Source organism: Mandrillus leucophaeus, unplaced genomic scaffold (assembly GCF_000951045.1).
Source record: "Mandrillus leucophaeus isolate KB7577 unplaced genomic scaffold, Mleu.le_1.0 Scaffold325, whole genome shotgun sequence".
Taxonomy (NCBI): Eukaryota; Metazoa; Chordata; class Mammalia; order Primates; family Cercopithecidae; genus Mandrillus; species Mandrillus leucophaeus.
Window position 1 is genome coordinate 1,010,109 of NW_012103421.1, and position 26,769 is coordinate 1,036,877.

The following is a 26,769-nucleotide window of genomic DNA, read 5'->3' on the forward strand; positions in this document are numbered from 1 at the left end:
GCAGCGCCCCTGCCCCCCAGCTGTGCATCCCACACCCTGAAGCAGAGCACTCGAAGCAGGGCGCCCATCACACGCACAGGCTGCCTCCGGGGAGCAGCAACGCCGTGGTTCCTCCTAAACAGCCCCCAGAGCAAGGCTGATCCTACGCCCAGCAAAGCGGCCTCAGAAAGGAGACACTTTGATGGATTCCCAGAGGCAGGGGCCTGGTCCGGGGTCTTCAGGGGGCACCAGTCACCTGGCCGCCCTCTCTCAGGTGCAGAGTGGGTGACAGAGATGCTTTTAGGAAGCTCTACGGCCAGCACATGAGAGAGACGCCACAGGGCCCTGCAAGGTCGCGAGGGAGCTGCACAGGACGTCCCAGGACGAGGAGCTCCTGGCAGACGGAGATTTCAACAGCTTCAGAGTCACTACAGGGGAAAGCAGGAGGGACTGGTATCCGGTGGTCCTCAGTGACCAACACCGGGCTCTGGAGAGTCGGCCAAGTCACTTCTCCTGTCCCCACAGGGCAGTGGCTTCAAGTTCTGCCTGGTGGATTCTGAGCCTTTGTTCTTGGAACTCTTGCCAGGACATCAGGGGTCGACCCTGACCCTGGAGGAGCCTTGGCAGCTGAAGCTCAGCCCACCTGGGTGCCCCCAACTGCCCCAGAGAGACACTCGGGCCTACCCTGTTCCCCCTGCCCCTGGTCCACGTTCACCTTCGCTACCCCTGCCTGCCCAAAGCCTACAGGCCAGTGTCCAGCTCCAGCATCCTTCCACCCTGAACAGGCTCCGAGAGCCTCTGTCTCCCTGGGGTGGGCTCCAGGCAGGGTCTCAGGACAGATGAGTGAGAAGTTCCTCCTACAGGCTCACGGGGCAGTGACCTCAAGTCTGGCTGTGCAGAGCTGCAGGCCACCCTGTGCCGTGGGGGCTGTGCAGAGGGAGGGCCCACATCTGTCAAGTCCTCTGTCAAGTCCTAGTTCCAGGGTCTCAGTGCAGACAGGAACCAAGGCTCCGGCCCACACATACACAGGGCCCTGCAGTGAGGATCCCAGGGGTGCAGAATCCAAGTCCAGTTCTGCCTTTCATGAGCCCATGGTCTGCTTGCACATAGATCCTGGCACACAGTAGGTGCTTAATAAAGATTTGCTGGCTGAACAAATGCAGGCGGAAAGAACCCTGCCAGGGAGCTGATGACTGCGTTCTGAAGCCTCAGAGTGGCCTGGGCGGTGGGGACCGGTCTTGGCTGGGTAGCTCCCAAGTGACAGGGACAAAAAGGCAAGCGAGCCCACAACCCCACAGAGGGACCCGATGCTTCCCAGAGCACCCTGCAGCCCTGAGGAGGGAGTGGGTACCCCCGTCCCTGGGCAACTAGTCTAGTGGGGAGTTGCCCCTGAAGCAAGTGTGCAGGACGGGGCTTTGTCAGACCCGTAGGAGCTCACCAGGCAGGGAGGAAGAGAACCCCTAGCGGGCGGCAGCTGCAGAGGGAATCAGACCTCGGGGTGGGTTGAGGAAAATCCTGAGTCACCCACTGGTTCCCCAATGCGGGCGAAGGTGCCTTCATTCTGCGTCTTTTCCCGGCAGCAGCAGTAAGGGCGCTGCGGGAAACCGCCTGAGGCCGTGCGCAGAGCAGGCTTCTCATCACAGCAGCTGCGGGTCCCAGGTGGAAAACACCAGGTGAGGACCTGCGGGCCTGCGGGCGCCCTGAGCAAGTGGAGGCCAGAGCGCTGAGGACAGGACCCCACCTTCTTCCACAGAGAGGAGCCCGCCCAGGGCCGTCACGGAGGCCCAGAGACTCTCCACAGGGTCTCACTTTGCTGCTGGGAGGGAAACTGAGGCCTCGCTCTGTGCTGGGAGGGAAACTGAGGCCTCGCTCTGTGCTGAAGGGACAGCAGAAACCCAGGCAGTGAAGGCTCCAGCTGGCGGGAGGGGTGGGCCACCGGGCGGGGTGGAGGGAGCCTCAGCAGAGGGGAGGAAGCCGCAGCGATGACCTCATCCCCTAGGCCTCCGGGGCCGCCGCTCACGGGGTTTTTTAACCACAGGCATTGCAGGACAATTCCCTGGTATGTTCCCCACCAAAGGCGCGGACGAGCCATGTTTGTGTTGTGCTTTTGAGTGCCTCTCTCTTTGTGTGGGGTTTGACAAAAGCCGTGATCCTGGAGACAAAAGCCAGGCCTTCACCTGGGCCAGGGCAGGGTCTCCTCCTGCAGAGAGCAGGGGGGGCCGTTTCTGGCAGCAGCCGGCCTCAGCAAGAAACAGGAGAGCCACCCAAACCGGGAACTCCTTCCCAAGCAAGAACACGCAAAGCACACACACGTCAGACACACGCGTGCGCGCACACAGCAGGCACATGTGTATGTATGTGCGCACAGAGCTACCGACAAGCACACACACGTACACAGTACACACATGCACACGTGCGCCACTTCCACAGACCTGGGCACACAGATGTGCACACGCATGTACGTAAACACGTGCACACACAGCCCCCTCTGAATTCAGAAACTAGGCTGGGGCCCTCTTTGCAGCCCAGGAAGTGGCTCTCCTCCCTGGGAGGCCATGAGCAAATCTCCCCTGCCCAGCAGATTTCCGACGTGCTGTTCACGTGCTGTTCACGGTGTGGGCCGGACCCCAGCCGAGACCAGATTCCTCCCGAAATGGCTTTTTCAGGCCCACCGCATATCCCTGGTTCAGCAGAATGCCTAATCCCTCCGAGGCCGCGCTGGGGTTTCCTTAGCCGTGCTGAGATAACAGCTTTCTGGCACTGCAAAGCAGGGCGGACGAAAAGAAACGAGAAAACAGGGGCTCCCTGGGAACACGCCGCTTTGATCAGCTTTTTCCCCAACATTTAAACACCGTGCTCCCGGAATCCCTCACGCGGGTCCTGCACCCGGCGGGCCCCTGCTGGGTTCCCCAAGGCTGTGGTTTGGGCTCCCCGCGCTCAGCACTCCTTGGCGGGGGCCGGCAGCTCCGGAGTTGCATGTAACCCGAGCGCCCTCTGGCGTCTGCAGCCGTCCCCGCCGCCTGGCCCCAGGGGCTGCAAACACTTTTGCTGCTTGTGCCTCCCCCCAGTGCCTCCAACCGTCCTTCCCGCAACCCTGCACAGCCCCCCTCTGCTGGACTCAAGAACCCAACAGCCGTCCTCACTCCTCCAGGCCTGAAGCCTCAGGAACCTGCTGTCAGCCCCTTCCCCAGGAAGTCCCCAACTTCTGCCTGTGCTCTGAGCCCTGCTGCCCTGCGCCTGCCCTGCGCCTGCCCTGTGTCTGCTGTCCACTGGAAGCTGTGAGCCCTGGGAGGGGTCCCTGTCTGCCCTGCAAGCACCTGTTTACCTCCTTCTCACTGTGCCCCTCCCACCTGAGCGCCCCCTCCTCCAAGCAAGTGGTCCCTGTCCCTGCGGATAGTCCCCACCCAGAGCCTATGCCTCAGTCTCGGCTCTGCCTTTGATGATGACTGAGTGACAGCTGGACCCTCAAATCCCCTTGAAGGATTTGACTCCACGAGGCCAGTGCTTCGAGAGACTGCTGGGAAGTGTGGCGAGGCAAGTGGGAGGGCGTCTCCCACCCCTCCACCATGCAGGGGCAGCTGAGACCAGGAGCACAAACCAAACTGGGGTGTCCTCATTGGGCAACTCTGGCCTATGGACTTGAGGCAGGGAGGGACATGCACAGCCAGGAAGCGCCATGCTGAGCCTGTGGGGATAGCGCAGCCACGGGGTCCTGCCCTCAGGGAGTGTTCAATGGCCTGAGGCAGACAGATGCTTCTGAGCCTCCCAGAGCCCCACCAACCCAGAACAGGGCAGGTTGGCGGGGATGCTGCGCAGGATGGCCCCAAGCAGAGGCCTGAAACCTGACAAAAGGCTGAGTGCTGACACTCCCGAGGACAGCCAGGCCCAGGGCAGAGGGCATGCGAAGGCCCTGGGGCAGCCAGGAATGTCCAAGGCTTGGCCTGGAGTGAGTGAGCCCAGGCTGGGGGAGGTGGAGAGGGGAGGGTTACAGGTGACGGACCTGAACGTGGCACCTTGGGGAGTGTACCCTAAACGTCACAGGGAGCTTCTGGAATGATCAGATTTTTGTCTTAGAAAGTCCTCCCCAGCTGCTGTGTGCAGGGTTGCCTGGTGAGACGCGAGGTGTGGCAGGGGGGCAGCGGGCATGAGAGAAGGAGGGACAAGGGAGGTGGCCAGGGTCTCTGCCTTCCAAGCAGTGGAAAAGGCAGAGGGGACTGCAAAGGGGACTGCAGCAGAAAGGGGGCTCTCTGCCTGGGGGTGCGGGCTGCTTCTCTGCCATCCCACCCCAGCCTGGAGGAGAGGGAGCTGCAGGGCAGTGAAAGGCCTGGTTCCCGCTGACCAGGGGTCTGTGGCCACAGTTCAGCAAATAGCCACCAGGTGGCGCACAGACCCCAGGGATGCGTGGACAGTGGGCAGGGCTGCCGGGATGAGGACCATCCTGGAGGCTTCCCTGAGGGCACAGCTCAGCACTGTGCCTTGAAATCTAGGGTCTGCCCTCCTGCCTGGGCAGGGCTGCATCCTAGGGAGCAACCCTACCTGGTCTGCTCCTCGCCCCTGTCCCCTGCCTGGTTTAGATGCCACATGGGCGCCCTGGGGCGCTGTTGGTGATTCTAGGGCTGCAGACGGGCACGTGGAGCCCAGGGTACGTCTAATTCTTGAGCTGTAGATGGGTGCATGGAGCCCAGGGAATGTCTAATTCTCGAGCTGTAGATGGGCACGTGGAGCCCAGGGCACATCTGAAGGTCCCTGCAGGTCGGGCCTGGGTGCAGGCTTCTCCAGGCTTTGCCCTCCCAGCAGCCTGGGAGATGACCACCTAGGAAGTCAGGACCTGAACTTAGATGCTGTGGTGCTGACAGCCCTGGCTGGGCACGGGCACCCGGTGGGCTCGCGTTAGCACCGGGGCTCCATGCTCCATTTAAAACCAAGCAAGTCCCAGACCACGTCGGGGACAAGGGATTAACCACCCAGATCCAAGTTAGTACATGAGGGACGTGACAGGCAGGATCTCACGTCTCACACACAGCACAGGCATGAACACACATACATACACATAGGTACACACACACAGCAACACATATCTATACATAAATACACACAACGCAGCCATACATAAACACACAACACATGCTCACAGGTGCACAGTACAATGTGCCTATATGTGGCCACATTTACACGTGTGTACATGCTCAGATACACACGTGCACACATGTACACACATTGAAACAGAGCCAACCATGCATGAAAGTCCCCACGTGCTCATGTGTATGCACGCTTACATACTCAGATACAGATGCACACTTAAGCACACAGCTCACCCATACACACACATGCGTGTACACACAGCCACACGTGTACACATTCCCATGCATATGCGCACACACATACACACATGTACACACACCTGCAGAGGTACAAAGGGCCTCACACGGAGACCCTCCAGGGGAATATTTGGCAGTCCGGCTCTCACAGCCTGGGAACCACTGGCATCCTTGGCCCCAGGCCCTCCAGGGACAACTACCAGGTCAGGGAACCCCCCACAGACCCAGCCCCCATGGCAGAACCAGCAAAGGACATCCCATGCCCACTCCTGAAGTTGAGCCAACCCTGTCAGTTGGCGAGGGCAGAACATCCTCCTGCTAGTCACAGCCAGAGACTTGGCTGGGTGCTCATCTGAGAACCGGGTCTGTGGTAGGTGTGGAGGACTTGGGGATCCTGGACAGGTGCCGTGGGGACCCCATAAAACATGGGGCCTGTCCTGCCAAGGCTACTGGACATTGCCCTGTAGGGGAAGGATGGCCTCACCCCAACCAAGATGGCACAAGACAACACATACACCCCACTTCACTGGTGCAGTGCAAAAGTCTGAACAAAGTATGAGGGTAGAGTGTGATGGGACATGAACCTCAAATGCCAGGACCAAGGGGGTTTGTCCCCAGAAGGCAAGGCGGGCCCCTCACCGACAGGAGCACCTCACAGAAGCAGGAAAGACCCCTGACCAGAATCCACATGGTCACCGTAAAACCACACCAGACATCGGACCTGAAGGACCCTTCCTAAGTGCGGGAGGTGCACACCCCCCGCCCAGCAGCCAACCCGCCCACAGAAGCCAGGAGGGCCCAGCTGGCCGCAGGCACCACCCCCAGCTCTGGACAGACCCAAGCAGCAATCTGCCCTCCTGGGCATCCCTTATCTGGAAACACAAAAGAATGCAAAGGATAGAGGGAAAAACTTCTACGACCACAGTCATGAGAGGTGGCGGGGCCACAGGCTGCAGCAGAAATTAACAGCTTTCATAGATGGCAGCAAAGTGCCTGGAAACCATGATAGACTAGAGACTCCCTATGTGATGGGAACAATAACAACTTATTCTCATCAATATTATCATCATCAGGAATACACTTAGCAAAAACTGCCTGAAATATACATAATGAAACCATAAAACGCTGCCCATAAACACACACCGCGCTCCTGGAGACCACCGAGATGTCGGTCTCCCCCAGTTCATTCACCCACTGCCATTGGGTTTCTTCCCGGGGCTGGATAAGGTGATGGCAACATTCACTGGGAAAAGCAAGGCTGCAAGCGCCACCAGGAAACCCCCCAAAAAGAAAGCCCCGCCGAGGCATACAGTGGCGTCATGAAACTGACTTTAGTACTGGGAGAACCACGTCGGTAGGGCCCCGGTAAAGGAAAAGTCCAGCAGACCAGTGGGACCGAATAGAAAAACCCCAAAAAATCCCCAAAGCAGACCCTTCCTATTGCCTCTGGACCTCTGGTTTACAGAGAAGACGGCCCCTCCAATCAGGCAGGACAGATGGACTGTGGAAAACATGGCGCTGGGAGAACTGGGAAGCGCAGCAGGCCTGTGCCTCACACCACTTAACCAGGAAACTCCCAGCCACCATGGAGCACACACAGTTAACCTGGTGAGGGCTGGAGGAAACCACAGGTGAATTCCTCCAGCTATGGCTCAAGGTCCAAAAGCAACGAAGGAAAGCTAAAATGGACTCCCTAGAAATGGGATGGATTCCACCGCTGAGGCCATCATGAGAGGACTCTAGACCCCGGCGGGACAGGCTCCCCTGGCCAGGAAGACACAGCACCGAAAAGCAGCAAGAACCCAGCCCACAGCTGCCTGTGCGCGCCAGGACCTGAGTCGTGACTCTCTTTCTTTGCAGATACTGGAAATATTCCACGACAAGACAGGAAAACACGAAAGCCCAGCCACGGAGAGGTGCTGCACCCAGTCCTGCCGGAGTCATTGCCCACGGCCCACATTCAGGCGGCTTACGTGGGGACCCTGTGGGTTCCAGACACAGCCGGTCCCTGCACCCCGCCTTCCGGGCAGCCTCACGGCTAGATCAACTTTGGGGTTTTCCACCAGGCTATGAGCCTGCCCTGCCCTGCTCTCAGCACCTGCCTGGCACAAATGGCACCGACACCGCTCAGGCCAATGGAAGGGACCATCCAGGTGCCTGGGGTGAGGGCTGCTGCTGGGACATCAGCAGGGCCTGTGTGCCAGCCATAACCCAGGGGCAGGTGTCACCCAGACCCCAGGGACACTGTGCATGAAGGCTCGGGCAGGCCCGGGCTGGCCACAATGACAGCTCTACCCTCCCTCCTCCTTCCTTCCTTCCAGCCCAGCTTGGAAGCCCCTCCTCCAGGAAGTCCTTTCAGACCACCAGCTCCAGGCTCCCCTCAGTCCTTGGCCCCCCTCGCCTGTGGCACATACATCCCGAGTCACTTGGCAAGTGTGGGGTCTGGGGAGGTGCCCGTGTATCAGGGCAGGGCCAACGTGTGGGCAAGGGGCCGGGGGCGGCTCTGCCCCACCTTATGGGGCTCAGCGCTGGGGAGATGCCAGCCTCCAGGGCAGCCGTGACATCCAGCCACGCCCTCAGATGCTACGTACCATCCAGAAGAGGGTCCCCGTGGCCAGGGCGGCATACTGCTCGATGGTGGACAGCACGCTGAAGATGAGGCAGACCAGGACGATGAGGAAGCTGTAAGACAGGGACACGGTGGTCAGCGCCATGGCCTCCGCCCACCCCATAGATGCACCCGGCGAGTGGAGGGGCCCCGGCCTCCGCCCCGCCCCTGGTAGGACTAGACAGTGCTATGAAAACCCAGTCGTCTGTTAGCTGGTGAGCACACACTTGAGGTAGGTCCACACGAGGGATGCCGTCCTGCCACGGGAAGGGACGAAGCACCAACAGGTGCTGCCACGTGGACAGGCCCTGGAAACATGGTGCCAAGGCCAGACACAGACAGGTGACCACCTGCTGACCACCTGCAGTGTGGCTACGCCTTGGACAGCCAGAGCCACAGAAACAGAAAGCAGGCTGGTGGCTGCCCCAAGGCGGGACTGCTACGGGCACAGGGTTTTCTTTCGGGGTCATTAAACATTCTGGATATGGATGGTGGTGATGGCTACACAACTCCGAACGTCCTAGAAGCACAGGGGGCCCACTTTCCATAAGTGAACTGCGGCATGTAATCACGTCTCCGCAAAGCTGATTTTACAAATCACTTCCAGAGGCCGGGCGCGGTGGCTCACGCCTGTAATCCCAGCACTTTGGGAGGCCAAGGTGGGCAGATCACAAGGTCAGGAGATCGAGACCACAGTGAAACCCCGTCTCTACTAAAAATACAAAAAATTAGCTGGGTGCAGTGGCGGGCGCCTGTAGTCCCAGCTGCTCGGGAGGCTGAGGCAGGAGAATGGCACGATCCCAGGAGACGGAGCTTGCAGTGAGCCAAGACCGCACCACTGCACTCCAGCCAGGGGGACAGAGCGAGACTCCGTCTCAAAGAAAAACAAAAAAAACCAAATCACTTCCAGAAAGCAGTCAACAGCCCCCTGTCCAGAAGTTCAGGGCCCAGGGCAGGGGTGCTGGTGGTCACAGCACAGAAGCCAGCCCGCCAGGTGGGGGTCCTGATACCTGCACCAAGTATCTGCTTCCCAGAGGAGCCTCGAGGCTGCAGGCTGAGGGTGGCTCTCCTCCAGTTTCACTTCCTCCTCCCCAAGGCCCGGAGGCCAAGTCACAGAACTCATGAAAAGGAAGGTGCACAGAGCCCCACCCTGGGGCAAACGTTCTGTACTGTGGGCATGCAGAGAACAGACGGGCGGCCCACTCTGATCCAGGGAACCATAAAGATAAGGAGCTGCTGCCTCTGCAAACGTACCCTCCAGGGCCTGCCCAGCCTTCCTCCCGCCTCTGGGGAGATTCCCGTGGGCTCCGGAGACTCCAAGGACCCCAATGGATCCTCAGCGACAGGAGAGCCAGGAAGTGGCCACACAGCCCCGAGGGCCCAGGGAGACACAGAGAAAGCCACACACAGACCCTGAGGGCCCTGGCATAGATCCTCCGCCCGGCATAGGGTGCCCCAGGCCCCCTCCACTCCCTGAGATCCTGCCATCCCAAGTGGCTTCCAACCCGTCCCAGGGCAGCCAGAAGGCCCCCTGCATTGCCTCTCACCCAGCCTCCAGAACTCAGCCCCACCCGGAACCCATCCTCTTCCACCTGTCCGGATGTGTACAGCCCAGCCCACCCTCCCCAGGCCCCGGAGCCCACCCTCCCCAGGCCCCGGAGCCCACAACAAACAGGCTACCTCCCAGCACAGCCTGCCTTGGCTCATCCTCCCGATGCACGTTTCTTGGGGAGGTGGGGGGGTTCTGTACCCCTCTTCCCAACAAGCTCCTGTGGGCAGGGCAATCCTTTCCTGGCCTCTGGCAGCCCTACCCAAAGGCCCTTGATGGCTCACTCAACCAACGACCCTGCTCAGGCCCCCTTCCTGGGTTCCTCCCTCCCCATAGCCATAGTCCCACTGCTGGCACTGGGGCCAAAACCTGCAGCTACCGTTTCCTCAGCCACCTGCCTCACCAACACCCCGTCCCTCCCACACTGGTCAGCTCTGCAGCCAGCCCGTCTGCACCCTGCCCATCCATCCTCATCTCCCCCTGACCACGGTGCCCACCTCCACCCGTGGCGTTCCCAGCCCACATACCCAGCCAGTCAGTGAACCCTCAATGTCACACCCCAGTATTACACCGCAATGGCCCCAGACCACCCCAGCTCCTCCTGGCCCTTGTTGCCAGTCCTGACTATGCCTGGCCCAGCCCACCTCAGGGCCCGTGCACCTGCTGCTGCCCAGCCTAAAAGCCCAGCTTCAGGGTCCTACCAACGGGCCCTGTCTCATGGGCAGAGGCCAGCTCTGATGTCTGACCCTGGCCCCCACAACACCCCAACTGTGTCCTTTATACTCAAGTATCACCGCTGGGACCAGAGTCTGTTGTCCACCCGCTAGACCATGAGCACCCCAAGAGTGGGGCTGTGGGCTGCAGTCCACGCCCAGGATGCGGCCTGGTGCACAGTAGGTGATCAGTCCCGTGGGACTTCCTTCATTTAATCTCTAAGCCCCAATGCTGCTGCTTCATCCCCTTCACCATGACCCTTCCTCTGCCCCCTGAGGTTACTCCCCCACTGGGACATTCGACCCAAAGCACAAGTCTGATCAGCCATGTGGTTCCAGGAGCACCTGGAAGGCTGGCACGCAGCCCTGCCTTTCCCTGGGCCTCAGTCTTTCCAGCCTTTCCCTGGGCCTCAGTCTCCCCGACCCCCGCCGGCCCGAAGCTCTGGCTGCATAAGCTGCACGGCATTTGCCAATGCGGTGCTTCCAGCCAGGGACCCTCTCTGCACCCCCACCCTCCACACTGCTTTGGCTCTGAGGACTCTTCCTGGCCAGCTTGGACAGGATGCCCTGGCCTTGCCAGGCTCCCTCCGGGTGCTCCCACACTGACCACTCCTGCCCTCATCTGTCTCTGGGACCAAAATCCACACGGTGCTGGCATGGGGTGGGTGGGTGCAGAGTAATTAGTTCAACAGACACAGCTGGAGCCTCTGGGCCAACCCTGTGGGGAGCCCTCCATAGGATGATTCTGTGGATCTCATGGGGATACAAGCAAAGATTGGTTGGGTGAGTGCCCATCTGCATTGGGCACCATTCCAGGCACTGGGAATGGGCTCAGACTGGCCCAACTTGCACAGAGCATGCTGCCCACTGCCGGAGCAGGGTTCCCCCCAGGTTCTTAGAAGAGCCTTTGCGCCCAGCCGCAGGCCCTGGCCCCACACTCTGCAGCCCCCAAGGCAGGGCTGGGTCTCTGCCCCTTGTTGGTACAACTGTTGGCTCTCTCACCCCACCAGGGCTCCCTCCGCCATGACTGCCACACTTAATCCTCCTGGACGTCTGTTTGTTTTGATTTGCAGTGAGCAGGGAAGTGAGATTAGACACAGCCTGGCTCAGCCACGAGGAAGCAGAGCAGGGCTGCCCGGGGCAGAAGATGCCACCTGCCTGCTCCCCAGGCCCACGGGGTGCAGAGAGGCCCAGGGCACCATCTGCACATGGAGATGCAGCGCCCACCGGTGCCCCAGGCAGCTCCCCTGCCTCAGTTTCCTCATCAATACAAAGAAGTGGCCCACAGGTGCTTCTTCCCAGGCTGTGGAGGGAAGTGTCACCCGACGTCCAGCAGGGAGTCAGGAGCGAGCGTCGACGTCACCCTGAGGCCTTGGATAAGCCAGAAGCTCCCGGTGCTGTCTCCTGCCAAGATGTGGCAAAACCCACCCCTCAGCAGGGGCCCTGGGGAGGATCCACTAAGTTGCTCTCTGTCCAGCAACAGGAAGTGCTCCTGGGGGCTGCAGGCCACTGCCCGGTACCCACACCCCTGCTCACTGACCACCGGCTCAGCCAGTGCTTTGCAGACAGTAACAGAGACCCCCACGAGACCCTGCCGGACCGTGACGTCACTGCCACACTGTCATCAAACACATGCTACAGGTAGGGAAACTGAGGCTCCGAGGGCTTCTGAGGTCACAATTGGGGTAAACTGAGGAGACAAAGGACTGCAGTCTGGTTCCCCGACCCGGCATGGCTGGGGTTCCTGGAGGCCGGGCCCTGGGTCCCTTTGGCCCTCAGTGTGAGACGACTGCTGGGCTCTGGTCTCGGTGCGCGTGAGCAGGGATAGGGCTGCAGTGAGGGGGGCACTGCAGCTTCCCCATCGCGGAGCGCAGCTTCCATCCTCCCGTCTCCTCCTCCAACTCAGATCCTCCTGCTTCTCTTAGAAGAACCCTCACAATCACAGTGAGGGCCCACCCGGGTGACCCAGGACAACCTCCCCTCTCACGAGCCATCCCTCAGTCACCCTGCAAAGCTCCTTTGGCCACACAACCTAACTTGTTCACAGGACAAGGACACGGACACATCAGGGGCCACTGTTCAGCCAAGTGATAGCCATGTCTGAGTCACGCGCCTGAATCCACGCCACTGCCCCAGCCTCTCAGTGACCTGCACGGAAGGCGCTGCATTCACCCCACTCTCAGATGAGCAAACGGGGGCCTGGGGAGGGAAGGGGGCCATGGGCAGGACCCAGATCTGCTGACCCTGCAGCCTCCAGGCTCAGGTTGAAAGCTTTAAAGAAAAAAAAAAAAACTGTAAACTTCCTCCGTGGCAGACGCGAGCGAACAGAATCGCCTGCAGCTTCTCTTCCCTTCACAGGGGCACTGTGATGGGTACCTGCGACGTGGAAGCTGAGATAGCCCCACTTCATGGCCACTCTTCTAAAAGACCACAGGCGACACTGCCTTCTGTATCTGCCGTCGATTCTTGTGCTGTTTGGGCGACAGCCGGCCATCACGGTGGCAGTTGGTGACCTCAGCCATGGCATAGAAAGCAGTGATGGGGCTGGGCGCAGTGGCTCATGCCTGTAATCCCAGCACTTTGGGAGGCCGAGGCAGGAGGACTGCCTGAGGACAGGAGTTCGAGACCAGTCTGGCCAACATGGTGAAACCCCGGCTCTACTAAATATATGAAAAAATTAGCTGGGTGTGGATGGTGGTTTGCACCTGTAACCCCAGCTACTCAGGAGGCTGAGGCAGGGGGACTGCTTGAACCAGGGAGGTGGAGGTTGCAGGGAGCCGAGATCGTGCCACCGCACTCCAGCCTGGGCGACAGAGTGAGACTCCGTCTCAAAAAGATAAAAAAAAAAAAAAAAAAGCAGTGATGGATGCTGGTTAGCACCATGTGCAGAGTGGGCACTCACTCACAGGCCGCGAGTGAGGGCTTGGAAGCTTGGTGGCTGCCAATGCCAAGCGCTTGGGCTTCATGGCACGGATTCCAGCTGCAGGGGCCTCTCCTGCCCATGTCCTGTGCGCGGGAGGCACAGTGGGCTCAGGTGTGTGGAGTTACTCCAGCGGGAAGATTCTTGACTGGGCCTTGCGGGGGAATACGGGATCTGACCAGGGAAGACTACATGTGGGTGGTCCTGGACCAGCCCCCCCAGAGTGTGCACCCAAGTGGGCGTTCACCCCAACCGCCTGGGCAGAGGTGCCTGGGAAAGTCCCGTGCAGTGGAATCGCGGCTGAGTCAGAAGACGGGGCTCCGGGGCCCGGGCTGGGAGCCAGCAGGGGCTGAGAAATGATCCCCCGCAGGCCAGGCAGATGGTGGGGACAGGTGCCCATGGGCCAGGCTGGCTGTCAGCCTTGCCATATTCTGAAGGCTAAATGATGCTTCTGATATTTTGATACACTGTGCTAGCCTCAGAAGGAATTATATGACAAAGGTTACTTTTATCTACTCCAGATAAAGAGAGTTTTATCTTATTTACCGCTTTATCTATTCTTGTCTCAGGCGGAGCTGGGAACCTCACAGGTGGCGAGCTGGCGTCCCTGCCCTTGAGGCACTCAGGGCCTGGGGTGCCTGTGCACCCTCCTGCCTCTGCAGAGCCACCTGTCACCCCCTCTGCCTCAGCTCCAAGGCCAGGCAGTCGCAGCCCCCAACTCTGCAGAGCCGGGAAACCGAGGCCCTGGGAAAGGATGAATCCTATGCGTGTTCTGGACACGGAGTGGGCAGCAGGGCAGGCTAGCGAAGGGCGGGGAGAAGACACTGAGCTCCCCCCAGGTCATGTGGTCCCCTGAATGCTGTCCCACCTGAGCTCCCGGGACAGCGTGGTCATGCAGGGGGCGCTGCATGAGTGGGGAGCCCACCACGCCCCAGGAAACAATCCCCTACTTGTCCTCCTTGGCAGCAAATCGGCCTCAGGAGCAGTGACGGCGAGCGCCAGCCCCGAGGGCACCTGGTGAATTATCCAACGTCATTTCAACATCTCAGCCCCAGGTGCCTGAGAACACGGGAGAATGCAGGAATCCTGCCAGGGTCATAGCCCGAGACGCTGCGGGAGGGTTCCCCCAGCGTGCAGGCAGTGGGCCTGGGTGGGCTCCACGGCTCAGATGGCCTGGGGCTAAAGCAAGTTAAAGGCTGGAGACTCCATGACCTGCCCTGTCGCACACACTAGGGCCCCTGAGCAGTGCCCCTAAATGGGCCTGATTGATCCAGGTGCGAATCCAGTCCAGCAGGGGCCATGCTGGGACTCTGGCCTTCTGTGCGCACTCGAGGACAGGCCCCACACACAGTGAGTGACAGCCTCGTTAGCCCATGGGGGGGTCACTGATATATAACCCTGAGATATTTCCCAATAAAGCTGAGAAACCTGAAAGACAGCCTCCTACTTCACGTGCAAAGACACGTGGGCAGCTCGAGGGGCGCCCTTAGAACTCCAGCTCGAAGCCACTGCACCGTGGAGCTCACCCAGGGTCGAAGCTGAAACCCCGGGGCGCATAACCCCTGGAGCGTTTCATAGAACTTGGCACCCTCGTGTCCGTATGCTTAATTTCTTGAATCTGTAAACATTAAAAATTACGTTAATACTTGAAGAGTTTTGTCAGTCTGAAAGCATCATGCATGGAAGGACGTGAGCACAGAGGCACCTTGAGCACCGCACCACGCAGAGTGCCAGTCACAGAAGCGCAAAGGCCGCAGGGCTCCACTCGGGAGGCACCCGGAGCAGCGAAATCCACCGTCGCAGGGAGACGGACAGCGGGACCGGGGGATAGGGGATCTGTGGACACGGGGAGGACGGATCCATCCATGGTCGCGGAGAGCAGGACGGCAGGGCTGGAGGGAGGGAGTGGAATTTCATGGGTGCAGAGATTCAGTTTGGGAGAGAAGTTTTGGGGTGGATGGTGGTGATGGTTGCACAACCATGTAAATGTACCTAATGCCACTGAACTGTAACCTTACAAAGAGTTAAGATGGTAAATTTTGTGTTATGTGTATTTTATCACAATAAAAAAAAAGCACTGTTTAAAGGAAACCGTAAACAACATTCATAGAGCACGCACCAGAAGGTTCAAAATGTTTCACGTGGCTGGTGAACGAGATCAAGCAATGTTCAAAGACCCCTACTGGGGACAGGACCTCGCCAGGCTGATAAGCAGACAATGGGTTAAGCGAACGTAAAGCCGAAGGCGGGACAGGGCCTTGAATGTGTAACCTCGAGAGATTAAATATTGATGCTTAAACCCCAAACCACATCCAGGGGCTTAAAAAAAAAAAGTCATCCTGGAAGACTCCAAATGCCTCCAAAACCCACGTGCCCCAGGAAGGAGACACTGGGGGCTGGAGAGGATAGGCTTCCCCTGCTCGCTCACTGGCCACCAGCAGGTCTCCATCCCTGATGTGGCTGCCGGCTCCAGGGCAGCTGAGCTCAGAGTCCTGGGATGTGGACGCCCAGGGGCAGAGGTCTCAGGGCCTGCCAGGGCTGTTCCCCAGGGCTGAATCTGCACCTCAGTAAAAAAGCTACCAGTTGGTCACCCCCCTCACCAGTGGCTGTCAGCGGGCAGCCTCAGCAGGGTTTGGGGGTCACCAAGGTTACCCACAGGTTCACCTGCTTCCTGGCTCTGCATGGGTGGAGCCTGGGCCAGGCATCTCCTGACCCCTCCCAAAGGGGTGAGTCCTGGCCCGCACAGAGGGCCCCACACTGGGCTGGACACTGGGCACAGGTTCCCCCCTCTGAACCCCACGTCACATCATGGAAGGTGTCACATCATGAAAGTCCTGGTGAGGAGACAGAAGCTCTGGTGAGGCATGTCTGGTCCCAGGCTGCCCCCCGGAAGCCCCCTGGACTGGGGCCAGGAGGTACTACCAACCGATGGGGACGCTGGGCTCAGACACAGCATGGGACGCACCCAGACTGGCTGACTCCAGGGCCCCCGGCCCCACCACTCAGTGCCACGGTCCTGAGGCAGGAATGCCATAACCAGGCCATGCGTCATCCTGGGTAGGGGTGGGGGCTACAGGGCCCTTTTCAACCTTCCAGCCTCTGCGGGCTCCCGTGTCCTGGGTTTGTGGCGGCCTCACTCCCTTGCTGTGTGGCACGTGGCCGGATCCTCCTCTGTTGAATCTATCCTGTCTTTTAGGAGGACAAGCGTCACTGGACTTGGGCCCCGGGGTAATGCAATCACGCCTCTCCAGACCCTCAGCCTTGGGTGCAAAGGGGTTTTTTCTATGTCAGGTCACATTTGCAGCTTCCAGGGATGGAAACCAGTCTTGGGGGCCACCACCTGGTGTCCTATGACATATCATAAGTATTTAATACATTACTTATGATCATTATTGGTCGATTTTGAATTCTTAAACAGCCGAATTGGGTATTGGTCAAAAACATATATTAGCTTTTTTTTGTTTTGTTTTTTGTTTTGAGGCAGGGTCTTGTTCTGTTGCCCAGGCTAGAGGACAGTGGTGTGATCCTGGCTCGCTGCAGCCTCAATTTCCTGGGCTCAAGCGATCCTCCCACCTTGGTCTCCCAAAGCGCTGGGATTACAGGCGTGAGCCACCATGCCTGGCCCATGTCTTCATTTTTAAAACATAATTCAAAATGTACTCAAAACTCAGAGTTTCCTTTTCATCCTCTCACCTCCAGATCCTTCATGGAATTGCATCTGCAAAAATTCTTTTAAAAAGAGGGTGGCGTCCATGCACACTGGTGTCAGCATGGGGACGCCTCCCTCACCATTCAGCCCACAGGGCATCACCCAAACCCTGTCGTGTTGGAGAGAAGGGAGCTGGGGGTGACAACTCTCAGCACAGGTAGGACCCGGCTGGTCCATCTTCAGCAGGCAGCTGCCATGTCAGGAGTAGGTCCACGAGGCTCCCTAGCACCCCAGCCCCTCAGGGACCAGCACTTCTCACCAGAAAGGCAACAGCTGCCCCCAACCATTGCCCCTCAGGCCCCCACAGAGCACCCTGTCTGTTGTCCACACGTCCCAGCTGGCTGGCAGGGCCTTGGAAGCCTCTGCCCTGGCAGCCACAACAGAGCACAACCCACAGAAGGAGCATGGATGTGATCCCACACCCGCTTCACAGACCCACAGCCTGGGCCTCCCGGTCCAGCTCTGGGTGCGTGGACGCCTCCCCACCCGGCCGGGCCTTCTTGGCCCAGGGCTCCCGTGGCCACCCCACGCCTCACGCTGTTTTGAACTCTTTAACTGCGACCTGTTCCACAGCAGCTGAGTCTCATTTCTTTCAAATGTTCTTGAAGGCAACGTGATCCACAGCCCGAAGGACACAACAATGGGTGACTTGGTGCAGCCGGGGGTAAGATTTCTGCCCTCATTGTCTCCAGAAGCCCCAAGTGTGCTGCCCCCGTTAGACACAGCCACCAGCCCGCCTGTCAAGGAGCCATCCGGAGATTAAACCTGTGTCCCGCAGGAGAACTGAGGCTGTCTCCAGCCTCTTGGGGTTTCAGCTGACACTTTTCCCAAAACAGATCTGGACTGGGAACCCCCAGAAACAGGTCCCTCCTGCCAGCTTTCGGCTGGGCCCCCACAGAGCTCCTGTGCCTGCAGTACCTCCCCAGAGGCTGGTCCCCCTGCCGGGGCCACCGGGCCTGCACCCCAACTGCGGGGCTACCAGGCCTGTACCCCAACTGTGGGGCCTCTCAGGAGGCCTCTGGCTCTGGCTTGTACCAGTTCATGGACCACCAGGCAGTCATTGCCACCACTGCCTCCTCGACCAGAGCAGGGGCTCCCCAAGCAGAGGCCCACCAGCTGCATCCCCTCCGAAGGCCCAGTGCCAGGCTTGGGATGCACGTCTGTGAAGCGTTTACTGAATGGCTGCTGGTGTGAATGAATGTTTACCGTAAACCCTGAAGCTCAGTGAATGACGTCTCCGTGCTGCCTCCTCCATGCAGGCCTCCAGAGTGAATCTGGAAGTGAGGTTAGGCTCCTTAGGCTCTGTTCTTTTCCTTCCTATCCCGCCCCACACCACAGGCTCAGCCTAGCCCCCGAGTGGCCTTTGAGCAGGACATAGGACTGAAGCAGCGTTCTGCAACCCCCTCACCCCCAGGCTGCATGCCAACAGCACAGGTTGACAGGTCGCTGGGAGCCTCCCGGGGTGGGCTCTGACGTGAGCTGCGGGTGCACGCATGGCCACCCCAGCAGGCAGGTGTGAGCGGACAGGACGTGCAGGCACATGCTCCCAGGGCCATGGTCCCACTGGCCAAACCAGTCCCTCTTCCCTGAAGGAGCAGTGTCTTAGGGGCTGCCCCTAGAAGACCAACTCAGGACAGGTGCAGGAGGTGGGGATCCTGCCGGGGGAAACCCTCCCAACCCACCTGGCTGCCACACCACACGCCTGGACGTCCTGAGACAAGGTCCTGCCTTTACTTCCATTCTGCCTGAGTCCTGCCAGACAGAGAGGTGAGGCGCCACAGGCCAGACAGTGACGCAGCCGGGACTCAACACGCGTGGGGTGGGGAACGCGCCCCAAATCCAACCTGTCCCAGGGCTTCTCAGCCCTGAGCCCGCTTTGGTGCAGACAGAAAGCCAGGTCTCCCACCAGAGCCCTCCAGGGTGTCCCAGGAGCTGTCCCTGGAGATCCATCAGGTACATCTCACCCCATCCTCATCACCAGGAACCTGGATGCCCCCGAACCAAGAGGCGACAGGTGTGCGTTCCCTTTTCAACGGCCCTGCAGGGTGTTGGGTTCTGCTGAGCACAGGGCTCCTGGATGCTCAGGTTGTGCAGTGGGGATGAGGGCTGGCCCCGCCTGGCAGCTACTGAGGGCTCATTCGCAACTCATTCTCTGACGCCCGGGACCCTCGACCACACCTCAGTGCAGAGCCTGGAGCCTGGGCCCTGATCCCTCCTTTCCAAGAGCAGCCTCAGGGCAAACACAGCCATGCTCGAGGCCCCTGCCGCACCATCCTGAGTGTCACATCAAAGCCCTTCAGAGGCACTAGAGGGACAGGTGCTGGGGGAGCCTCAGGCTATCAGGAAGCTTCCCAGTGACACCACTGGGAAGTCAGGGCAAGGTGGGGGAGAGATTGGGGCAGGGGGGTCAGAACAATGTCCCTTCCTATCAGAAGAGCCCAATGCAGGCCTGGCACACCTCTGGGCCAGAGAGGAAATGTCCTAGGTGTGGTGGGGCAGGTGGCCTCTGTGGCAATATTTGGCCGGGCATGGCTGTGTCCTAATAAAACTTTATCGACAAAATCAGGTGGTGGCTGTGGCATGAAGACCCTGGCACAGAGTACTGCTGAGAACCCAGGGCTCTGGCAGGATGACGTGGGTGTCTGCACCTGGGTGTTGGTTTCGTGGGACCTGCTGCATGATCAGGAGCACCCAACAATGGCATGTAAACATCAAGCTGAGGGCAACCGAATTGGTAATGTCTGGTTCCCTGTCCATCTCAAAGGCTTTCTGGGGGCCAATTTTGAGCCCAGAAATTGAGAATTCAAACAGGAACGTGTGCCCCCAGAGCTGGCAGCCACATCCCCTTTACAAACAGGCTCTATCGTGGCCTCCCAAGAAGCACAGTGGGTCAGTGGTCCCAGGCGTGAGGGGAGGCTGGGATTGAGCCATGTAAAGTCCACTTCCTCCTGTCAACTCTAAACTTCATGAGAAGCCTGAGAAGTTGACTCATCCCTCATTCACAGGACAGGAGGAGGCTCCGAGAGGTTAAGGGACCTGCCTCGAGTCACACAGCACTGAGCAGTTGGCAAGAACTGGATTCCAGGTCTGTCTGACAGCGTCACAGGTCCCCCCTGTACCTCAAAGCACCCTGAAAACTACAACCCAGAAGTAAGCCTGGAGTGGTGGGCATCTGGGCAGCCTGACCTTCCAGAGGGAGATTCCAGCAGGAGCCCTGGCCTGGGGGTGGGCAGATAGGCCCAGGGGCCCAGTGAGGAGAGCAGTGGGATGCCCGGCCCCTGGGGTCAAAGCTGTCACTGCAGCCACGGCACACACAGAGGTGGCCAGGGCCTCAGCAGAGGACGGGGGTGGCCAGGCTCTGGGGTGCAAGCAGGAAAGGCACGAGCTTATCCTGGGGCCTGGAGGGTGCAGGTGGCCAGGCAGAGGCACAAGCCCGCCAGGGCCGAGGGCTGCTGGGGACGGGGCTCTGTGCTCTCAGGGCCGGCCACACAAAGCCTGGCTCCCTGGGCTGTGATAAGACACCCACAGAGAGTATATTTAGAAGGCGCCGGGAGGACAAACTGAAGTGACCCCATGGATGTGGCCCTATCTGCCCTAGGACACTCGTCTTTGTGAGAGGCCTGCCCGGGGTGGGGAGGAGCTGGGCAGACCAGGTGCACCTGCACACCCCCCACCCCAGAAATGGTGAGGCTCTGCCTGGGCATGGCCTGGTCACAGCAGCCTTGTCCCCTCACCCCCCACTGATGGCGGTGGCACTGTCCTGGAGCAGAGGGTGGTGGTCTTGCCGGGCAACAGGGGCCTCCCCACCCCCCACACACAGGGCAGGCTTTAAAGCCTCCGAGAAGTGAATGAAACCGTGTCCTTTGCAGCAACATGGATGGATCTGGAGACCATGATCCTAAGCGAACTAACAGAAACAGAAAACCAAACACGGCACGTTCTCACTCATGAGTGGAAGCTAGACAGATGGGATGCTTGGATGGAAAGACGGAGAAAGGTCACTCTGGGACTCCAAAGGGGAGGTGGAGTGGGTGGGAGGGGCAGGGTTGAAAAATTACCTTTTGAGTGTCATGTCCAATACCCGGCTGATGGGCACACGAGAAGCCCAAACCCCACCATTACGCACATGACAAACAAGTATGTGTACCCCTCAAATCTAAAATAACATAACATAAAAAATAAGAAAGACTTGAGGAAGCCGGCAGAGCTCCCAGAGCACCTGCACTCGGGAAGGGGGCGAGGTGCGGAAGGACAGAGAAGGCCTCAGGTGCCCGGGAGCCACAGGCAGCCAGGTCAACGCAACCCACTGGCAGCTCAGGGCGTGGGTCCTCAGGGTTCATCCCTACTTGGGAAAGTCCCTCCTCACATCTGGCCCAAGTCTTTCTTGCTGTAGCTTGGTCTCCTGCATAGGGAAACCTCCTACCCACTACAGAGAACACAGGGTGTCCCTGGAAACAGAGCTGCTGTGTGGCCTCGAGCCTCAGTTTCCCCACTGGGACATGGGAATGCACCAAGGGCACCCGGCAACCTGAGCCACGTTCATCCTCAGATCAGCCCCAGCCACACCTCAATATTCCAGAGATGGGGCAGCCCCAGGCTCCGGGACCACAGACACCTGGCAAGATGCTGCTGGGCTCTATGACCAGGCTAAGAGCAAGCTGGGAGGCGGCCAGTGTCCTGCATGGCAACGTGCCCCAGCCAGCTCCCTCGGTTCTTCTCACTGCCTCCATGGCCACCAGCGAGGTAAGGTGCGACGATGGCAGGGGAGGGGGGCATCTTCCCCTCCGTGGAGGGCCAAGCCAGGAGCTGAGGGCAGCTCAGGTTGGGGAAGCTGACCAGGGCACCAGGAGTGACCTGCACACCCCCCACTCACCGCCGATGGAGACAAACAGTCCCCCAATGTCACTGTGGGGCCCGGGAGCCACCTGCCTCTCTGAGCAGCTGGGTGAACCAGCATGGGACAGGCCCCATGCACACACCTTGCAGGCCGGGGGGCATCAGAGGCCTTGAAATAGGCAGGTGGGGCTTTAGCCGGGCAGGTGATTTCTCTTTCTGCACCTGACCTTCCTCCCTCTCCCAGCGCATTGGAAGGGGCAATCAGGGAGGGCTTCTCAGAGGTGGAGGCCCAGTCCAGGCAGAGAGAATGGCAGCCTGTGCAGAGCCCAGAGGAGAGAGAAGAATGCAACCTACAGGGATGGACGGAGCTCAGGAGAGAGGCCAGTGCAGACACAGAGAAGCAGCGGCTGGGGTGGCTGGGACAACCCCAGGCTCTGGTGATGGAGGCTCCCAACAGCAAGTGGGTGACCATCTCTCCCAATAGGCCCCAGTGTGGTGGACCGGTGTCTGTGGAACCCTACACAGGACAGGGGTGCCTTGGGCCCAGCAGGGACCTCAGGCCAGCAGGTGCTTAGGCCATGCCCTGGGGAAGAGGGCCCAAGACCCCCTAGGCTCTGTGGCTCTGGGGGACTGCCCAGCACTTTGAGGGCAGGGCACTCCCCTTTGATCCGCAGGGCAAACAGCTGCCCCACCCTCATGTCCCACAGGTCTCTTGAGGTCATAAAACCTTTCCAGCTAAGTCTAGAACTGACACTTAGAGATAGTCTCTGCATGGCCATACCAGGCGACAGCCAAGAAGAGCAAATAGGGCTCAGGTGAGTGACGCTCCCTGGAGCTGTGCAATGACATGGCCAGGAGAGGACAAAGGTCCTGGTGGGGTCCCTGCACCCACATCACACAGGGTCAGGATTCCCCCCTAGATAAGACCTGGTAGCCCAGAGCACAGCACAGCATCACAGCTGTCTCCTCGGGAGCTGTCTCCTTGGAGGACGGCTTTTCCCAGTGACCAGGCCAGGGCACGCGCAGCCTCCTTCCCGAGCCACCAACTCTCCGACCTCCCAAGGTTCCCGCTCCAGGGCCCACTGCCTTCCCAGAGCCAGAGCTCCTAAAGCCCCATCATCGACTCCCCAAGACCCCGGGCCAGGAAAACCCTCTGCTGACACAGCAAGGATCTCGCCAAGGGGACAGACCCCCTCGGGGAGCGGGACACGCCAGCCCCCACAACTGGGGGTGCCTCCTCATTGGGGTTGTTTACCTGAACTCCAGGCAGGCAGGCAGGTGCCCTCAGCCTCCATGACCAGTGGTGGCCCTGAGGCATCCCCTGTAACAGCAGGCTGGACCAGAGCGTGTGGCCCCAGGCACCCAGGGGCCCAGCCCAGCTCAGCCTCAGGCCCAAGGCATGGACATTCCCACTCACAGAGCAAGAGGTGGCCAGAGGGCCACAGGGCAGGGCTGCCCATCCCCAGAAGCCACCTAGGGACACTTCAGCTCACAGCCGCTGCCCCATGCGGTTGTGGCCACACTTGTCTTGAGGGAAGACTGGGAGGGGCTGTTATTCCAGGTGGCCGTGCGTCCCATTGGAAATCCGGGTGTGTGGGGGCAAGGATGGGGAGGAAACGGGGATTCAGAGGGGGGTGGGGTGGGCATATTGGGATGGGGGACAGACAGTTCTCCTGGCTGCCCATCTTGGGGGCATCACTTTTCTGCCAATCCCAGTGGCCCCAGGCATCGATGGGGAGGATGCAGAGGCAGGGGCAGCCTGCGGCCCTCTCCCGACCCGGCTCCAGCACCCATAGGGCCCTGAGTCCAGGGAAGGCTGAGCATGTGCAGTTCTCATTGTCACGGGCTCGGCAGGCCGAGCGCTCAGTGAGCTTATGTCCCAGGTTTTGTGCAAATCTTGTTCAACTGAGGGTGCACGGCCCATGGAAAGCCCTGGCATGTAGGAGGCACCCAACCCTGGGATGAGACGCAAATCTTGCATGCCGAGCCCGACAGCGCAGCCCCTGACGTCTCTGCCCTGCAGGAAGCGGTCCCATTTCCTTTCTCCAGCTGGCCCGAGACAAATGCTCGCACTGCCTCCGCACTGCTTCCTCATGCCCTGCCCACGTCCACTCTGACCTGTGCCCTCCACCAGGGAAAACCACAAGTTTCTCCCTGCACAGGGGCTGCAGGCCAGGCCAGGCTCCACAGGGCAGATTGAGGGGCCCGCGCGTGTCCAAGCACCCGCTCCCCTGGGCTCCTGCATGGAGGTTCCCAGGGCACAGAGGACCTTCCGGGCCACAGTTCCACCAGGCCTGGCTTTCACCAAATCCCAGAGTCACTCATGGGCCTGGAGGGAGGAAGTGGCTAATTTTGCAACAGGCCTGGCATGGGGCATTGAATTATTCAACAACAAATGCATTTAGCAGTTTTATTTTCTGTCTCGGTATCCTCAGTCCCGCCCAACAGGAGCCCAACTCTGGCAGGAGGGGCAGGTTGGCACCTCTATACAGCAGCTGGGAGCATGGAGACCACTCACCCGTCACCTGCCACAAACCACCAGTCATGGAGGGTGGACTCCCAGGCCACAGACTGACCAGGACTCGGTTAAGCCATATTACCACCCACGCAGAGACTGACCCTGAAGGGCTCCTGGGCCTGACGAGTTGGTTCTGGCTCCATGGGGGTTGGGGAGAGGGAGAGGGCATTCAGAAACAGGAATCAGGTGGTGCCAGTTGCCTCCCCAGGAAGCCCTCCAGTGGCAACCTCTGGCTCTCACTTCTGGTCCTGCTGCCAGGAACTGTAGGGGCTGTCCCCTTCCCCACCCCACATCCCCTTTTCAGTGACAGCCACACCCAAGCCACATCCCACAAGAGCCACATCCCATGCCTGGCTTCTGTCTCTGCTGCCCCCGACCCAGGAGGCACGTAGTGTGTGCCTGGCACCACGCTGGGCCCCAGGGGTGCAGCAACAGATGACAGACACAGGGAGAGAGAAAATAAACCAGTAAATGAACACATAAAACCACCACCAATGGGGAAAAGAGAAAGGGTGATGTCTTGGGGAGAGGCAGGGCAAGAGGGCTGCCCCAGAAGTTGGTGTGGGATCTGAATCGAGTAGAGAGCTAGAGGCAGACCCTGCAGGCAGAGAAAACTGTATGTGCAGAATCCCCGACGCCTGGCCTGGTCTGGGTGGTGGGAGCAGCGTGATGGGCAGCGAGAGTTGCTTACACTGCGATCGGAGGAAGGCCACGCCCAGGAGTGCCTCCAGGCCCAGGAGCGACATCTGAACGTGCCAGCCTACCCAGGACCTGGAGGCAGGCTCTGGCCTAGAACCTGCTGCTAACCAGAGAAGCGCCTGGCCTGGGCCTCAGATACTTCAGCTGGATGGAAAGTTAGAACAATACCAGCGTGGCTTCACTTTCATGGGCATTGCCCAGAAGCAGAGAAGCCCAATAAGCCTTGTTTGTTTGTTTGTTTGCTTGTTTGTTTGCTTGTTTGTTGTTTGTTTGTTTGTTTGTTTGAGACAGGGCCTGGCTCTGTCCCCCAGACTGGAGTGCAGTGGCACAATCTGAGCTCACTGCAACCTCCGCCCCTGGGCTCAAGCGATCCTCCCACCTCAGCCTCCAGAGTAGCCGGGACTACAGATGTGAGCCACCACGCCCAGCTAATTTTTGTATTTTTAGTAGAGATGCGGTTTCACCATGTTGCCCAGGCTGGTCAGGCTGGTCTCAAACTTCTGGCCTCAAGCAATCCACTTGCCTCAGCCTCCCCAAATGCTGAGATTACAGGTGTGAGCCACCACGTCCAACAAACCTTCATTCATTTATTTATTTATTTATTTAGGACACAGGGTCTCATTCTGTCACCTAGGCTGGAGTGCAGTGGCAAAATCATAGCTTCTGCAACCTTGCACTCATGGGCTCAAGTGATGCTCCTACCTCAGCCTCCCGAGTATTTGGGACCACAGGTGCATGCCAGCACACCCAGTTAGTATTAATATTTTAATTTTTTTGTAGAGATGGGGTCTTGCTATGTTGCCCAGGCCGGTCTCAAACTCCTGAGCTCAAGCAATCCTCCCACCTTGGTCTCCCAATGCACTGGAATGACAGGCCTGAGGCACCACGACTGATCCCAATTAGCCTTTAAACACGAGGAAACCAAAGTCAGATGCCAGGACACATCTAAAGAGAGAGGCGGCCCTGTCAGTGGGTCTGTTCCCAGCTGTCACTTGTCACCTCCATGGGCATTTCCCAAGCCAGGCTACATCACACCACCATTGGCCGGCCTTGCCAGGGTTCCCTGTCCACGCCTCCCAGTCCACTTGGCTCAGCCAGCAGCCACCCAGCCCCGCTCCCCACCCCCGGAAGCCCCTCTTTTCTTTCTCTATCCCAGGACTGTCTCCTGGCCCAGACCCAGACAGCTCACAGCTGAGGAGGAACAAAGCAGAGGAAAGGGACGTGGTGTGACGTGGTGGGAGTGAAACGCTGACACCTCCGTGGCCATCTGGGACCACGGCCTGCACTACTGCCCTCATACCCGGACCTGGAGCTGCTACTTCCTGCCTGCCTCCCAGAATAGCCGGGCACATCCTCTGAGCAGGCTGCCCTGCCTGCTCAGGACAGAGACTCCTCCTAAGACACCGAAGGCACCCCACACAGCACAGACCCAGCCTCCCAGCCACCGGCCACTCACTGGAGCAAAGGAAGCCAAGGCTAGCTTTGGAGAGGAAGATGGGGTTTGCCAGGCAAGGGGGTGCAGAGATGCTGAACTTGAACATGGAGGGGAAGCAATGATGATGCCGAGGGAAGGGGCCCTGGGATCCTACCAGCCCCTTCCCCAAAGTCCAAAGCCATTCTTCATGAAATATTATGTGATATTAAAAACTTAAATTTTCAGTTTCATGAAACAGCAAATAAAAGCCTTGAGATAGGTGCTCTGTCTCCCAACCTGTGCTATGTTTTTGGTAGCAGAGTCCTTCCCCCAGGGGCCCCCAAGTTCCCCAGAATGGGGCATGTGTTGTACTAATTTCAAGACCTCTATTTCACCCTGAGCAAAACCTCCTCCTCCAGGAAGCCTTCCAGATTGCTCAATCAAATCCCATGCAGACTCTGCACACACTTGCCCAGCACTGTGCCCCTTCCCCATGGCCCTCATCC

General features: G+C 59.3%; 1 protein-coding gene across 2 annotated transcripts in view; it reads right to left on the reverse strand.

Annotated features, from left to right (window-relative positions):
• Positions 1-26,769, reverse strand: part of KCNQ1 (potassium channel, voltage gated KQT-like subfamily Q, member 1) — a 405,403-nt gene that overhangs the window by 310,080 nt on the left and 68,554 nt on the right. The window contains exons 2-3 of one of the 2 annotated variants that reach the window (XM_011988197.1): positions 14,614-14,705; positions 7,889-7,979 (exon numbers count right to left, since the gene is read on the reverse strand). In XM_011988197.1, coding sequence (XP_011843587.1) covers positions 7,889-7,979; positions 14,614-14,705 — 183 coding nt within the window. The remainder of the gene's footprint in view (positions 1-7,888; positions 7,980-14,613; positions 14,706-26,769) is intronic. The other variant, XM_011988198.1, reaches the window with a different exon arrangement.